We start from the raw sequence: 17,899 nt of genomic DNA on the forward strand, positions 1-17,899 counted from the left end.
TTTAAAAATAACATTTTTCTCACTTAAATGACAGTTACTAATATAACTGAATAATATATTTTAATATAGTCATTTAAAAGTTTGCATTGTTTGTATGTTTATCATAGGTATTATTTAGATTAGTAAGAAATTGCTTATTGAGTGTCTGCTGAGTGCATATTGTAATGAGTGTGGTTCTTGGGAAGTGATACCCATTGGTAGATTTGTTAAGAGTAGAAGTTGAAATGCTTTTGGTGTTAAGTTCTCAATTGAAGTATAGATTAATAGTTATTTTTAGTGCAAATTCGATACAGATAAAAGTAAACCTGTGTCTTGTGAATAAAGGAAATTTTAGTTATTGTAGACAGAGAAATATACCACCCATTGTAAGCCTTCATACTATTTTTAAAAGGTAATGCTTTACTTTCTCATTCTAATTATTAAGTACTTTAAAGTTGCAAAAGCAGGTACTGCTATAGCTATAAGAAAACACTTTGGAAAAAAAACTGTTAAAGTAGAAATACTGCTTCAGGTCAAGCATTGTCTTTCTTGTTGGAGATAGCTCCTTGCTATTTAATGCCAACATGAAAGGATAATTGCTAGATTTTACAAATTAGCAAGTAAATATACAAGGTAAAGAAAACTGTTTTGCAGTAAGAATTGTGCTGGTTGTTTCTGGCAGGTGCCCAATTTCAGATGTTGTTTGGGTTTTCTGTTTATTTTTTATTTAGTTTTATTTATTTGTGGTTCCTAAGCTCCATGTACAGTCTTAATGTATATCCATAGGCTAGATAATGTGTGAGGCAGTCCAGCTAATGAATTTGATCAGTTTTAGAATAAACCAATGGGTAGAAATGAGATAGGAGAGGAATGAAAAACTTGGATGAGTAGATAGGAGTATATAATAAATAACAATGTTCCATGCTACTAGTGATTATACTTGCTTAGGAATTAATATGACTTATTAGGGAAGAAAAGAAAGAAAAAAACATTCCCCATTAAAATAAAAATGCATTTTCTTTTGGAAAGAACCACTTTATTTTCCTCCTTTCTTTTTTCTTTTTTCCTTTTTTATTTTTTTCTTTTCTTTCCTTTTTTTTCTTTTTCTTTTAAAGATATTTGGGCTATAGGGTGTATATTTGCAGAACTACTAACGTCAGAACCAATATTTCACTGTCGACAAGAGGACATCAAAACTAGTAATCCTTATCACCATGACCAGCTGGACAGAATATTCAATGTAATGGGATTTCCTGCAGGTACACATTATGTTTTGTTTTTGTTTTTAAATCACTGTTGTTTGAATTTAGATATTTTCATTGGAAAGGTGTATCTTTTTGGCCAATGAAAGCTACTTTTACTCAATTCATGGTTTTTATGACTTGTATTTATCAAAGATTTGTAAACATAGCAAAATTTGTAGGATTCACATATTAGCATGAAAATATTTATTGGTTTCCTGAACTTAAGAAGTGTTCTTTTGTTTCATTTGGTTTGATTTTTTTTGTTGTTTTCTTGTTTGATATTTGAAGTAAAATATTTACAATAACTATACTTAAAAAAGATAACTTTCACTTGATAGTATAAACTATAAAATCAGTAGTAAAATTTTTTTCTGTCAGCACATTTCATTCTGCCATTATTTGGCATTTGAATACAAATTTTGAACATTGTCTATGTGAAGCACTGTACAGAATCTCATTATATTGAATAATAGCACTTCTACTCTCTAACCTTTGTCAATCAGAACATTCTTTGAAGTGTTCGGGTAAAACAAACAGAGTATGAGTGAAAGTCACAGTACTCAGTGAGGAGTTAGTTTGCTGTTTTAAAACAGAATATTTGCCATTACATCCCTCCAACCATGTCCTAACCCTAGTTATTACTTCAGAATGGTAGTTCCTCAATCACTGAAAACTGCCCAGAGCTTCAAAATAGTGAAAATAATAATTCCAACTAGTCAATAGAAATTATTTCTTATTAGCAACATTTCTCAGCCACTGTGACTCAGGACTAATAAGTTTTGTTTTATTTTCTTGTTTTTGTGGTTTTTTTTTTTCCCCCCCAGTCCTGGAGCTTGAGCTCCATGCTGGGTGCTGTCCCTGATCTTTTAAGCTCAAGCGCTCTACCACTTGATTTACAGCTCCACTTCCAACATTTTTAAGTAGTTTTTAAATCGAGATAAGAGTCTCATGGACTTTCCTGCTCAAGCTGGCTTTGAATGGCAATCCTCAGATCTCAGCCCCATGAGTAGCTAGGATTACAGGCATGAGCCACCAGCTTCTGTCATATCTTGGAGTTTTAATTCCATGTTACCTTCTTTGAACACTAATTATCAGTAAATAAAAAATAAATAAATACCCAGACATCAACCTTTCTCCAAAGTTGGTTAATAGTTTGGGGAAAACCACTTTGTTGTATTGAGAATTTTATTTATGTTACTGAAACTTACCATGCACCAGACATTGTCTTGAGTAAAATATATGGATATAACAGGCGTAATTCTTGACCACTTAAGAGTTTACATTGCCCTGTATAAGTAGAACTTGAAAAATATGTGTTATTTGAGCAAGTAGAGGAGTACCCTTTTCCCCCTGCTTCTGAATTTGTCTACTATTTCTGAGTCCCACAGAGAAAGTGACATGGGAGTGATGAGGGCTCCTATCAGGAATGATTCTTAATGAGGGTTGAACAGTTTGGGTAAGCTGAGCTTAAAAGACACTGAAAAGCAAGCACCAGAATGTGAAGCTACAATAAATTCTTGAGAAATTACTTATGATTTATGTTCTGTTTTAGAAAAATTAGTATGACACTGTGGTATGTGAAAATCAATTAAAGCCAAATGAAGCCGGAAAAACAGCTGCTCACTGAATTAGTACTGTAGCCATAAAGTACTATTATGATGGAGACTACAGAACAAATATATAATTTTTATGTGTGTAATCGAGGGAAGACTAACAGATTACCTTACAATTTCTACCTTGGGAAATTGGCAAAGTAGATAAATCAAAGCAAAAAAGATACTTGAAGAAAAAATTCTAGTTGGGAGCCTAAGTTTATAGTCTATACTATGTGATATATATGAGGACTTGTAGAAAATGTTTTTACTAGTAGTAAGTTCACAGTCAGGCAAACTTCTAAGGTCATTGAAAAGCCAAAGGTGATATTAAGCTGCTAGTTCAAGGCCATGCACCTAGTAAATTCTCACTAACAGCCCACTGACAGTGATGATGGAGAAGATGAGTTAGCTAACATGTATTGTTGGAGAAAGTCTAATGCCTGCAAAACTGACTAAAACTGTTGTTATTAGTGTATTTCATTTCACCCTGTTCTACTGCAGTCATTACTGCTTCTTGATTGTTAATGTAAAGAAATATGCAGGTGAAAGGAAGGCTATCTTATAAAGAAGTATCTTAAAGCCACTAAGAGGAAAGACTTTCCATTTCTTACTGAAGATTCTGGTTGCTGACTTAGCCAAGAAATCTGCTGGAAAAGGGAAAACAGGTAGTTTTATTAGTAGAAATAGGAATGTTTAATCATCAGAATATTTATAATTTATTTCCTTTCAGTGATAAAATTGAGGCAGCTTATAGTAAAATAAAAAAGTAAGCAGTTTAAAATTAAATAGGAATATAAAGTAATAATTGAATTGTATTTACTGTTCTTAAGCTGTAGATGAACATTTATTTGAAATTTGGGCTTTTATTAATAGGTAAAAGTATTGAAATTAATGTAGTAACCTTTGTTAAAAATTCTTGAGAATAGGAACTTAGGCAACATAAAAATTTATCAATGTATTTCACAGATAAAGATTGGGAAGATATAAAAAAGATGCCTGAACATTCAACATTAATGAAAGATTTCAGAAGAAATACGTAAGTTGGAAAGAAAATGGACCTTCATTGATTTTTACGTTTTCCAGAATACTTAGTATAGAATTGAATCTTCTACATAATAGAGTACTCAACATAAGATTACTCTGATAAGTAATTTTACTTAACTACTCAGATAGTTTCCATGATGACAGTCATTTCTTAAGCTGCTTAATTGATGATGTAGAGAAGGTAACTAATTCTGGTAGCTGATTTGAATAGAAAGAAAATCAGTTCTTTCCATATTTATTCATTTCTGAAGCTAGATAATGGTGAAAAATACCAGGTGAAGAAATAAACTAAACGTACTTTGCTAATAGACACTTGACTACCCACCTAGATCATATAATAATTTAAGCAAATTTTAATAAGAGAAGAAATATTTCACTTACTGACAATGTAAGGCTAGAGTTAGGAGAGTCCAGTTTGACCTATCACAGATATGTTTCAAGTTCACTGAGTAAGGCTAAGTTAAACTTTTGAAGATAGGATTTAATTGCTAAAATATAATTCATGTAGAGAATAAAAAGGGGGTTATTCATGAAATTGTTTTACATGTAATCATTGGTGTCTATTCAAAAGTAACTAATGTGGATATTGAATGAAATATAAAACTGAGTTAATTCTACTCTATGCTGATGCAATGTGTGTGTGTGTGTGTGTGTGTGTGTGTGTGTGTGTGTGTGTGTATGTGTGTGTGTGTGTGATACCAGTTATGATCAAAATAATTTTTGGTGGAACACATTAAACCAAATCTAATATAGATATTTCATAGTATTTCTCTTTCAGGTATACCAACTGCAGCCTTATCAAGTATATGGAAAAACATAAAGTTAAACCAGATAGTAAAGCATTCCACTTGGTAAGTATTAGATAATGTTATTTAAAAAATTGGATTTCCCCTAATCCACAAGTTTAAGGCTTTATTGGTCAATATAATTACTTAGCATTTGCAGAGTACTTTAATGATGCAGAGATCTTGATGCATACTAATAAAGGCATCAAAGTATGTGTTTTCTCAAACTTACATCATAGCTCAGTAGACTGTTCAGTTATTTGTTAAATGTACTAATTGTAACAAATGCGACAACGTTCTTTTAACCACATTCATTGGTTTTTCATTAGTCATTTTAAAAATTCAAAATATTCAGAAAACAATCCCACAAATCAGAAACAAGCATAACCATTACTACACCACATCCTAAGCCCTATGTTTCAATTCTTAAAGGATTCTTTATTTAATTTAGTTTTTTGTGCCTGTCCTAGGTCTTGAACACAGGGCCTGGGCACTATCCCTGAGCTTCTATTTGCTTATGGCCAGCACTCTACCACTTGAGCCATGGAGCCACTCCTGCCTTTTCTGTTTATGTGGTACTGAAGAATCAAATCTAGGGCTTCACTCATGCTAGTAGACACTACCACTAGGCCACATTCCCAGCCCTAAAGGATTGCTTATGAAAGAAGTTTTTAACTCCCAAGATACCACTATAAACTTGAATAGAAATCCTTTAGTGACAGTACACATTATTTCCTTTTTCTGGAAGACTGTGACAGAATATTTATCAACATGTAATGGAGAAATAACTTAGAATCTAGGTCATTTGAATCTAAAGGAATTGATGCAGTAATAAAAATAATAAGGTCATGATGAGATTTACTCAGTTTGTTTAAGATTCCTATATAAATGTTTTATAGTTTTATGTTTAAAAATATTTATGCTGGGTGCCAGTGGCTCATGCCTGTAATCCTAACTAGCTACTCAGGAGGCTGAAATCTGGGGATCATGGTTCAAAGCTAGCCCAGACAGGAAAGTCTGTGAAATTCCTATCTGCAGTAAACCACCAAAAAACCAGAAGAGGCACTGTGGCTTAAGAGCTCGCCTTGAGCTAAAGAGCCTGGGCCTCAGAGTTCAAGCCCTAAAACCAATGAAAGAAAAGGATTTATGATAGAAAAATGGGTTTGGGGAAGCAAATTTTGTTTCACTTAAAATTAGTTTAATCCTTATTTTCAGTTACTCTTTGACTTTAGAAGGGTTAAACTTTCATTTATAACAACCAAATCATTTGACAAACATTATTCTTTTTCTTTTTTTCTCTATTGCTTTTGCTTCTTCTCTCTTAATATTATATATTTACTAATTGGTCAGCAGTTTAAAAAGCAATGTTTAGTCTGTCATCTTACCACCTAAGGTAACTTATAACAGTATTTATAGCAGAACCCAAATTGGACGGTTAAATTAAATCTTAAAAGATTTATTCTCAAAATAATGACTAGGAGTAATGATTTAAGGGGGACTACTCATATTTCTACTAATTCTCTGCCACTAATAATCTGAGATAGTGGGCTGGGAAGGTGGCTCAGTGGTAGAGCGCTTGCCTTGCATGCCTGAGGCCCTGGGTTCAATTCCTCAGCACCACATAAGCAAAAAGAAAAAAGCCGAAGTGGTCTGTGGCTCAAGTGGTAGAACGCTAGCCTTGAGCTGAAGAGCTGAGGGACAGCGCCCAGGCCCAGAGTTCAGGCCCCACGACCGGACCCAAAAAAAAAATAATAATAATCTGAGATAGCTCTTGTTGCCGTTACTTATGAGCTTCAAGAGAGATATGCATTCCTTGCAGCTTATATGTTTGTTTTAGTTTGGCTTTGCTTCACTTTTCTTTGGTTGGTTTGTTTCTATTTTGTTTTGTTTTTGTACACTCAGGACCATATGCATGTAGACGGTCACTCTGCCATTGAGCCAGACCTACTTTCTTTTACTGGGGTGACCTGTCTTAATTGTTGGTGACCTCATGTAGTCCTAAAAGCTCTTATTTTAATACCATTAAAACTGTTGAGCATTTAAAGCAGAAAATTGAAGATTTTACTCTCAACTCTAAAAATAAAATTACGTCCCTACTGAAAAATCGAATCACTAAAATGAAATGTTAGTCTCACCATTTTATCTGTATTTTAAAACATTTTGTCTCTTTATTCTCTACAATGTGTCATGTCCCATTAAGTCTCAATGTGTCTTTAGTTCATTGGTTTTCAAATAATGTATGGTTCAACAACACAGGTATCACCTCGGAACTTGCTGCCAGTGCAGGTTCATGGGCACCTAACTAGAACTGTCTGTCACAAGCTCTGGGATCAGGCTTAGATGTTCAAGCAAGTCTGATTTTCGAACAAGGTGATTTTGCTGTACACTGAAGTCTGAAAACACTGCATTAGATCAAAGGATATAAACCAGAACAACACAGTCTACATAACATTAGAATCAAGCATTTTAGTTTATAGTGCCATCTACTAGTTGCTGTTTCAACTAAAAATACAGAATTTCCATGTTAGTGTGATATTCTGTATTTAATCTAGTTATGCAGTAGGAAGTTAAAAACACTTAAATGATGGACTACATATTATTTAAACTAGTATTTTCTGTCCAGTATAATAGCCACAGATTTAACTCAGTTTTACTTAATTTGGATCTAAATTTATATAGCTGTGTGTGGCTAGTGTATCATTTGTTTACAAGCTTTTTTTCTCAGAAAAATAATTAAAAACTAAGAAATTTAGTCTTGTTTTAAATTGGATAAAGCAATTTAAATTATTAAGAGAGAAAGATAATTTAAAGTCAAAATGTAAGTATAGTTATTATTTGTATGAGAATCGAGTGATATAATACTGGAATTAATATGATGTAAATTACTGCTGATTTATGGTTTCAGCTTCAGAAATTGCTTACTATGGACCCAATAAAGCGAATTACCTCAGAACAGGCTATGCAGGATCCCTACTTCTTAGAAGACCCACTTCCTACATCAGAGTAAGTGATAAGTTTAATACGCCAGCATGATGCATCTTGGAATGTTCTTTTCTTAGTTGTCACTCTTAAGTTATTGTTATTCTTACACGGTAACCCAGAGATTTTTTTTATGACAAGAAATATTGAGGCCCCTGATTGAAGTGTCACTTAGGGACTTTACAGTTAGGAGGCATTTTTGTTCATCTCGTGCTTTGTGAAATGTTGATTGCGTTCATTTCATCAGTAATTTAGTTAGGCAGTGCCAGGTTGATTATGAATGCTATAGCTCCTTCAGAATCACTAAGATTGCTTGCTGCCTACAGTTACAGTTGTATATTCTAAAATGCCATTCCCAAATAAATGTATTTCCTTTACTTGCTTTTGTTTTAAATGTAAGACTGAAGGTAAAACAAAAATTGTCCTTAAGTAGTGATATACATTTCACTTGGACTCTGCATTTTGGTTGTAATAAAAGAGCACAATGATAAGATAAAAGAAAAGTTTTGACTCATAGTAAATGAATATTGATTATCTTCCTACAAAATAAAGCCTTCAAGTGGTCTGCTGTTAGTGTCACTGCTTAAAAAGGATGATTATTTCACACTTAGTTTAAGTGCTCATATTGCTTATATGGAGACTGGGTCTCCATATTTTAAATGAATGCTACCTAAGTAATCGAAGTATCAATTAATATTCCAGAAATTATTTTTCTTTTTTTCTTGTGGTCAGCGTTTTTGCCGGTTGTCAAATCCCTTACCCAAAAAGAGAATTTTTAACAGAGGAAGAACCAGATGACAAAGGAGACAAAGTAAGTATTAAAGTACAATTGGCAGTGTCTTGTTTTTGACAGCCCAAATGACGTTTTTTGCTATGGTTGCATTTTGTTCTGCTTCTGAGTTGAACTTTGTTTTTCTCTTTAACCAATTGAGAAGAACCAGCAGCAGCAGCAGGGCAATAACCACACTAATGGAACGGGCCACCCAGGGAACCAAGACAGCAGCCACACACAGGGACCCCCATTGAAAAAAGTGAGAGTTGTTCCTCCTACCACTACCTCAGGTGGACTAATCATGACCTCAGACTATCAGGTATTTCAAGTTTGTTTTGAATTGACTTGCCATGTTGGTGTTTGCAGAAGGGCTTATGACATTGGGAAATGAGATATAATTGAGAAACACTGACCTCAGTGAACTTGGAATAATACAGGGAATGTTACTGACATTGAAGAGCTCTTGCAGTTTAATAGAAGGAAGGGGTCAAGACTTGAACCAAAACAGAATCAGAATTTATGCCATTTATTTAATCTGTGATTTGTAATAAGTAAAAGAACATCTCCTGACATTTAATTTCTTTTCATCTATAAAATGACACTAGTAAAACCTAAGTTTCTATCAGCCTAGACCTGAGATGGCTAAGCACTTAGCTTATAATAGAGGATTACAGTAGTAGGTTATTTCAAAGCAGTGCCATAGTGATTAAGAACATTGGCTTTCACATCCCAGTTTTGCCACTTACTCTTCTATAGTAAATGATCCTGTGTCCTCATTATAGAATAGGGGAAGTTGGAGTAAGGCTTAAATGGAATGATGAATGCTTGAGTATAATGGCTAGCCTGACATAACCCTTAACAGATAATAGCAGTGTTTTTTTTTTCTTACTGTTATCATCATTAAAATTCTTAGTAGTATTTATAGTATACTGTAAACATCTAAGTGGTGGTGGTGCTGGTGATACTGTAACAACTGTTGGTTTGTTATTCTAAGGATGAAATGTACATGGCTTCCTTTGATCAACGTAAGTCATGAGGGGTTGTATATTGCCATTTCATGAAATTGAGGCTTAAAGAGTTTAATAACTTTTTCAAGATCACTGATGAAATATAGTGGTAAATTGGACTCAGGCTTAGATCTGATCACAGAGGCTGTTTCTAGGACTGTATGGATCCTGTCGAATGACATTTTCAGTTTTTTTGTGGAAAGACTTGTTTGGAAAATTGGACATTATTTCCCTTTCTCTTCTGCTTATTCTTACATTTCTCAATTAAACTGTTTCACTGTAAAAAGGATACTGAAAATGTGACCAATTAGGGATTACTTACCTACAAAAAAAGGCATAGGTCTTAAGAAACCAACTGGTTAGGTTTATTATCTGTGGCTACTTGGGATAAAAGAAAGATCCAACCTCTGAAACATGGACATCCTTGTCTGTTTGAGTTGTGGCTCTTTATTATTATGTAAACAAAAAGCACTTGGGAATAGACATCTTTAAGGGACATTCCAGCATCTTTTCCCCATTCGTTCAGAAGGAGATAAACTTCCTTCTTAGCTGAAGGGTGTACTCAGACTAAACACAACCCTGTATGCTTCTGTGAGCTAGAAAATGGTGCTACTTTGTAGGTGTTATTGCTGCTGTTGATTTAGGGTAGTGATTTTTGACTCTTAACAAGTCTACTCTTCCTAAAATGTTATTTTAGAAAGTCTTGTAAAATTATATGACTAAATGAATTTGCATCAAAAGCAGTAAATTGTGATTAATTTGTTAGAGTATTTGTTTTGGTATTAATAGCCCTTGAGGAGCAAAAAAAGACATAACTTCAAAATTAGAACACTCCATTTCACTGTTTCCCTCTTGCCTGATTTAGGCTTGAAAATACCACTCATCTCACTTTTCAGTAGTGATATTTTTCCTTTTCTATGTAACATTGAAGAATAGAATAAGAATCAGTAGTTTAAAGGGCATTAATTCTGTGTGTATGTGTGTGCTAGTACTGAGACTTAAATTCTGGGCCTTGACTGTTGCTTGGCTTTTTTTTACTCAAGACCAGAGTACTTGAGTCTTACCTTCAGTTCCTATAAATATTTTAGTATAAAAGAAATTGAACCCAGGGGCCAATGGCTCACACCTGTAATTTTAACTACTCAGGGAACTGATCTGAGGATGACAGTTTGAAGATAGTCTGGGCAAGAAAGTCCATGAAGTCTTATCTCCAGTTAACCACTAAAAAGCTGGAAGTGGGTCTGTGCCCAAGCGGTAAGAGTGCTAGCCTTGAGCAACAAAACAAAACAAAATAAAACTAGCCTTGAACAACAATTACAAACAGCTCAAGGACAACACCCAGGCCCTGAGTTCAAGCCCTAGGACTGACGCACATACATACATGCACACTAATGAAAAAGAAAGAAATTGATGCTCTGGTAACTTTTCTTGTGTCAAATTCATTTTTATTCTTTATTCATATATTAGTTCTGGTGAACATCTATTAAATAAATGAGCCTGTAAATTAAATTTCCTAATAAATACATTGTATAAACATCTCAAATTATTTAATAAGTAGGCTTAAAAGGGGGACTATTGCAATAGAATAAAATTATTTGTATAGTACAGTAATAATACCTTAGCTTTTTAATGAAATACTTTTTGTAGGAGACAGAACTCAAAGTTTTTTCTTGATTTACTTGAGAATGTGGTACTTCTGACTTCCTAAAGAAAAGCTGTTGTTAAAAGATTTGGGTTTGGGCTGGGAAGGTGGCTCAGTGGTACAGCACTTGCCTTGCATGCACGAGGCCCTGGGTTCGATTCTTCAGCACCACATAAACAAAAAAGAAAAAAGCTGGAAGTGGCTCTGTGGCTCAAGTGGTAGAGTGCTAGCCTTGAGCTAAAGAGCTGAGGGACAGCGCCCAGGCCCAGAGTTCAGTTCCCAAGACCGGACCCCCCCCCAAAGATTTGGGTTTTGTTTGTCTTGTCATTTTAATTCTAAAGGCAGTATCTAGTACAGACTTTTAAATCTTACTTCCTTGAAATAGGAAAGTCCTACCCCATTCAACATGGGTGTCTTGGGACTAGGCTACTCCTTGAAGTATCTGAGTCACATTTTGCCCTCATCTCTTTTCCAGCGTTCCAATCCACATGCTGCCTATCCTAACCCTGGACCAAGCACATCACAGCCCCAGAGCAGCATGGGATATTCAGCTACCTCCCAGCAGCCTCCACAGTACTCACATCAGACACATCGGTACTGAGCTGCCTCAGAACCTTGTCAATGCACTGTTGCTAATGCTGCAGGGCTGACTGTGCAGCTCTCCGAGGGAACCTGGTATGGGCCATGAGAATGTACTGTACAACCACATCTTCAAAATGTCCAGTAGCCAAGTTCCACCACTTTTCACAGATTGGGATAGTGGCTTCCAAGTTGTACCTATTTTGGAGTTAGACTTGAAAAGAAAGTGCTAGCACAGTTTGTGTTGTGGATTTGCTACTTCCATAGTTTACTTGACATGGTTCAGACTGACCAATGCATTTTTTCAGTGACAGTCTGTAGCAGTTGAAGCTGTGAAATGTGCTAGGGGCAAGCATTTGTTGTTGTATGTGGTGACTTCTTTCAGTGTAACAACATTATCTGACCAATAATACACAGACACAAAGTTTAACTGGTACTTGAAACATACAGTTTATGTTAACTCAACAAAATAACGAAGACTCAAAATGAGATTATTTTGGTACACCTTTCTTTTTAGTGTCTTATCAATGGGTTGATTCATTTTCTACTTTTAATCAGTGTTTATTGACAAGAATTTTGCTTGGATTTTTTTTTTTTTTTAGTACAAAAAGCCACATAGGTTTTCCAGAAAGGTTTCAATACTCCCAAAGATTAATTTCCAACTTTTAAGTTTGTTTTATATTTTCAATCTATGACTTGACTGGTATTAAAGCTGCTATTTGATAGTAATTAAAAATGTTGTCATTGATATAAACCTGTTTGGTTCAGCAAACAAACTAAAATGATTGTCATAGACAGTGTTTTATTTTTTCCTGTTGGTGTTGCTGATTTGTGAGCATGCTTTAAAATGAGAAAAGCATGAATGGTGACTTCCTTCAAAAAGGTGCGGCATCCAGTTCAGATACTTTGTCCTGATTTTAAAGCTGGTTGGTGTAGTGCTATTAAAATTTTGTTCAGTTAATTTTCTTTTTAAAAACTTGTTCGCACGTTGTTTAGGATGCCCTTACTTCAGCAAAGGAGGAGGAATGGGAGAGCCTTAGAATTTTTGAGGAAAAAAAAAACCTATAACATACAATGTACTGTATCAAACTATTTTACATGAATGACACAAGTATTCTGAATAAAAAAATAATTGAACATTGTTAAAAACAAGGTGTTATGTAATAAATTTATTTTTCATAAATCAAAATATGGAGTCAGCTGTATTTTATATGTACCAAGCACTTTTTTGTTTTAATTACTGGCCTGAATAAATCTCTTCCATTGGTCATTATGTTCTACCTGTATAATGGAGTAATGATTAGGTTCATTTCTATTCACTTAGGGCTGTGATATAAGATACAATGGAAAGATACCTCCAATTCACTGTCTGGAATAATAGCTAACCTATTCTGGGAAGGATTTGGCTTTTGCCCCAATAATTTTCTCCTGTAGTATAAAATACAGATAATTTTTAAAAAACAAACACTTTTCTCAAAATCTTAGCTCATTCATCTAAACGCATTTTAAAACATTTGAGGAACTTCAGAATCTCAATACGGATGGGCCCAACTATAAGGATTAAGAATCATTTTTAGAACTGGGTGCCAGTGACTCACACCTATAATCCTAGCTACTCAGGAGGCTGAGATCTGAGGATCGCGGTTCAAAGACAGCCCGGGCAGGAAAGTCTGTGAGACTATAATCTTCAATTAACCACTAGAAAACCAGAAGTGTCACTGTGGCTCAAGAGGTAGTGTTCTAGCCTTGAGCAGAAGAGCTGAGGGACAGCACCCAGGCCCAGAGTTTAAGCCCCATGACTGACCAAAAAATAAAAATAATTTTAAAAATTAAAAAGAATCATTTTTAGGCATTGAATATATGTTCTTTTTTTTTTTTTTTTTTTTTCCTCCGGTCGTGGGCCTGAACTCTGGGCCTGGGCGCTGTCCCTCAGCTCTTCAGCTCAAGGCTAACGCTCTACCACTTGAGCCACAGGACCACTCACAGCTTTTTTCTTTTTGCTTATGTGGTGCTGAGGAATCGAACCCAGGGCCTCATGCATGCAAGGCAAGCGCTCTACCACTGAGCCACCTTCCCAGCCCTGAATATATGTTCTTATTAGATGTCTACCCATCCCAGTTCACTGCATAAATCTGATGATGGAGTGTCCCAACTTAACTTTCAGATGTTCCCTATAACCACAAAATAGAGTAAAAGCCCTCTACAGGTTGGCCTCTTTCCATCATGCTTTTTACCTTCTTACATCTCTCCTACTAATTTGTTTCTCATGGTCTCACAGCCTTACTGCAGTGTTTTTCAGGCACATCTGGTATATTTTCCCCACTCAGGATCTTGTCCTAGGACGAAGTACATTGAATAGAAATGTGACTTTTTTTTTTTTAAACAAACTCCTTCAGTTGGTTCTGGAGCATCATTCTGAAGAATATATGTTGGTAACACAGTTCTTAAGACTACTTAAGAAGCTGATCTTCTTGGGCACTTCAGTAAATCTACTGGCAGTCCATCTTCTCTTCCAACTTGTATTTCCCAAACCAAAATCCATTATATAATAAGTTCCTCACTAAATGTCTTCTGTATACAAATCCACTCTAATTCAAATTTCTTAACATTGCCATATCATCAGACTTTCATATCCAACCTACTTTCTCCTTGAGCTCCAAACTTCCTCTAGTTAACTGCATCTGTGACAAACAGTACCCATGTGTTTATGCTTACCAGCATTCTCTACCCCGTTCTCTAGCTTTATTTTGTTCTGCACAGCACTTGACAACTAACCAGTGATATCCTTTGTCAGCCTTCTTTTTCTTCCGTAGAGAATGGGAGTTCCTGAGAGAATGGGTCTAGTTCTCAGAACTTCCTTACTTCTATCCATCTAGGCTTGTAATTTTGATGGGCTGGTGATTCCTAGATTTGTAATCCAGACCTGACCTGCCTATCATATCTGACTCATGATATCCTGAGTCCACCTCACCCAGACATGCCATTCCAGACTGGCTACCATGTCTGTGTGTGGGCACTCATCCTGCCAGAGGTCCAGGCCATGCAGCATCTTAACATACTTCTCTTATCCATTCTACATATGCCCCAGATTTAACACCTGCCCACTCCCTTTAAAATACAGACTAGGTCCTGATTTGCAGTATTTGAGTTTATGATGATGTGAAGCCATAGCATTCATTAGAAACTGAATTTGAAATTTCAAGTTTGGGTCTTTTCTCCAAATACTGCTGGGATAGCCTAGGGAAGGAATGACTTAAGGAAAAAAAAAATCCAAGTCAGGTGCCAGTGATTCACGCCTATAATCCTAGTTACTCTGGAGACTGAGATCTGATGACTCACTTCCAATAAACTGAAAAAGTTGAGAGTGGATCTGTGGCTTAGGTGGTAGAGCACTAGCCTTGAGCAAAAAATTCTCAGCTTAAGTGTGTATCAAATGCTTCTCAATGTACCATCAAGATAAACCCATATTAAGTGGAAAATATTTTCAACACACATAACCTATTGAACATTTAGCAGCAGCACACTGAAATACCCTTCAGTGTGAAATGCCCACGATTCCTTCTTATGCTCACATAAGAACATTCTCTTTCCCTGTCTCTGATCTCTCATGCAACACATAGCAGTAGCAAACACGCCTGGACTTTTTCCCCACTAGAAGAATAACACCAGTAGGGCAGCATTCTTTTATCAGAGTTCTATCATCCTTACAATAGTGTTCATATTCATAGTAAATGAATGAGCAGCTTTCTATTTGGATGTCAAATAGTATTTCAAACTGAACATAACCATGAAATTAAGTTATATTTTGCTCCACATCTAAGTTCTCCCAGAACCAGGGACAGTTGATCATACAAGAATTGTTAACATGGAAATTAGGTCGCATTTTCTAAAATAGTTCAATCTACTTGTAATAACCCCTGCTTTGAATTGATTTCACTTACAGTTATCAATGCTACTACTTTTTCTGTTACACATTGTCTTCACCTATTTTTCTTTCAACTTAAATTCCTCAACTATAGAGCCCATATTCAGTGTTCTTACAAAAACAAAACAAAAAACCAAACAACTTAAGGATCATGGTGCTAACCAAATTTTTTGCTTAAAACAAGTTTGGGTTCTCATTAGCCTCTGGAAAGACAGACATTACTCCTCACTTAATAGTGATTGCTTAAATGTTACATTGACTTTGCAGAACAGTAAATGAGATAGCCGAAATCTACTTTGCTCACCAAACTTAGATGTCTCTTTAAAAATTACACAACTTGGTGCCAGTGGCTCACAGCTGTAATCCTAACTATTCAGGAGGCTGAGATCTAAGGATTGATGTTTGAAGGCGACCTGGGCTGGAAAAGTCTAGAGACTCATCTCCAATCAGCCAGCAAAAATCTGAAGTGGAACTACATGGCTCAAGTGGTACAGTGTCAGTCTTGAGCAAAAAAGCTAAGGGACAGCACCCAGTCTGTGAGTTCAAGCCTCAGTACCAGAACCACAAAAATAACAAAAAAAGCACATGACCTCCCTTTTTCTGTGAAAAGGGGGAAAAGGTACAGTTACCATTGCACAAAAAGAATATGACTTGTAAAATTTGGGGCAGTTACAACATAGGCTTGCTAATACCTTGGCAATGTGAAGGATAAATGAAAGCAGCTATGGTCAGGCTCATAACTTCTGATGGATGAGATTTGGCCAATAACTACCTAATAAACTGAACACAGTACAGATCACTTGATACCTCAGGGCATAATTTCCAAAAGATATGATAAACTCATTCTGGGTGATTTTATTCATCTACCTAGACAATCATCAGAAGAAAGAAGGGTCAGTCTAATGAGCAAACAGGCCTTAAAATCAAATGAAGGTAAGAGATGTCTGTTAAATTACTCATGGCATTATATTTGTCAGAACTGACAAGTTAGGAGATTTCAGAGAGCAAACACTAGGAGGGGGCCTTATGGGAACTCCCTAGACTTTGAAAGGACTTAAGTTGATCCCTCATTCTTTGTCCCATTCCATTTGTTGCAAGAGTTACGCACTGTCTTGTGCATTGTAGCTACAAGCAGAGAATGAGGACTAGTTTCCTGTCAACTGTATTTGTGACAGATGACAAAACAGTTGAGCAACAGAATAAAGTAATATCCAACATAAAAATCTATGAAGAAGCTGGGCACTAGTGGCTCATGCCTGTAATCCTAGCTACTTAGGAGGCTGAGATCTGAGGATCACAGTTCGAAGCCAGCCCGGGCAGGAAAGTCCATGAGACTCTTATCTCCAGTAAACCACTAGAAAGCCAGAAGTGGTGCTGTGGCTCAAGCAGTAGAGCGCTCGCCTTGAGCTGAAGAGCTGAGGGACAGCGCCCAGGCCCAGAGTTCAGTTCCCAAGACCGGACCCCCCCCCAAAGATTTGGGTTTTGTTTGTCTTGTCATTTTAATTCTAAAGGCAGTATCTAGTACAGACTTTTAAATCTTACTTCCTTGAAATAGGAAAGTCCTACCCCATTCAACATGGGTGTCTTGGGACTAGGCTACTCCTTGAAGTATCTGAGTCACATTTTGCCCTCATCTCTTTTCCAGCGTTCCAATCCACATGCTGCCTATCCTAACCCTGGACCAAGCACATCACAGCCCCAGAGCAGCATGGGATATTCAGCTACCTCCCAGCAGCCTCCACAGTACTCACATCAGACACATCGGTACTGAGCTGCCTCAGAACCTTGTCAATGCACTGTTGCTAATGCTGCAGGGCTGACTGTGCAGCTCTCCGAGGGAACCTGGTATGGGCCATGAGAATGTACTGTACAACCACATCTTCAAAATGTCCAGTAGCCAAGTTCCACCACTTTTCACAGATTGGGATAGTGGCTTCCAAGTTGTACCTATTTTGGAGTTAGACTTGAAAAGAAAGTGCTAGCACAGTTTGTGTTGTGGATTTGCTACTTCCATAGTTTACTTGACATGGTTCAGACTGACCAATGCATTTTTTCAGTGACAGTCTGTAGCAGTTGAAGCTGTGAAATGTGCTAGGGGCAAGCATTTGTTGTTGTATGTGGTGACTTCTTTCAGTGTAACAACATTATCTGACCAATAATACACAGACACAAAGTTTAACTGGTACTTGAAACATACAGTTTATGTTAACTCAACAAAATAACGAAGACTCAAAATGAGATTATTTTGGTACACCTTTCTTTTTAGTGTCTTATCAATGGGTTGATTCATTTTCTACTTTTAATCAGTGTTTATTGACAAGAATTTTGCTTGGATTTTTTTTTTTTTT

The 17,899-nt window shown here is 36.0% G+C and overlaps 1 protein-coding gene across 1 annotated transcript in view; it reads left to right on the plus strand.

Moving 5' to 3' along the window:
• Positions 1-12,809, plus strand: part of Cdk8 (cyclin-dependent kinase 8) — a 68,270-nt gene extending 55,461 nt beyond the window's left edge. The window contains exons 6-12 of the mRNA XM_013027319.1: positions 1,095-1,238; positions 3,785-3,854; positions 4,641-4,713; positions 7,553-7,650; positions 8,359-8,437; positions 8,562-8,717; positions 11,523-12,809. Of these exons, the coding sequence (XP_012882773.1) occupies positions 1,095-1,238; positions 3,785-3,854; positions 4,641-4,713; positions 7,553-7,650; positions 8,359-8,437; positions 8,562-8,717; positions 11,523-11,648 (746 nt within the window). The 3' untranslated portion in view covers positions 11,649-12,809. The remainder of the gene's footprint in view (positions 1-1,094; positions 1,239-3,784; positions 3,855-4,640; positions 4,714-7,552; positions 7,651-8,358; positions 8,438-8,561; positions 8,718-11,522) is intronic.
• The last annotated feature ends 5,090 nt before the right edge of the window (positions 12,810-17,899 follow it).

This window comes from Dipodomys ordii, unplaced genomic scaffold (genome assembly GCF_000151885.1).
Source record: "Dipodomys ordii isolate 6190 unplaced genomic scaffold, Dord_2.0 Scaffold102, whole genome shotgun sequence".
Classification (NCBI taxonomy): domain Eukaryota; kingdom Metazoa; phylum Chordata; class Mammalia; order Rodentia; family Heteromyidae; genus Dipodomys; species Dipodomys ordii.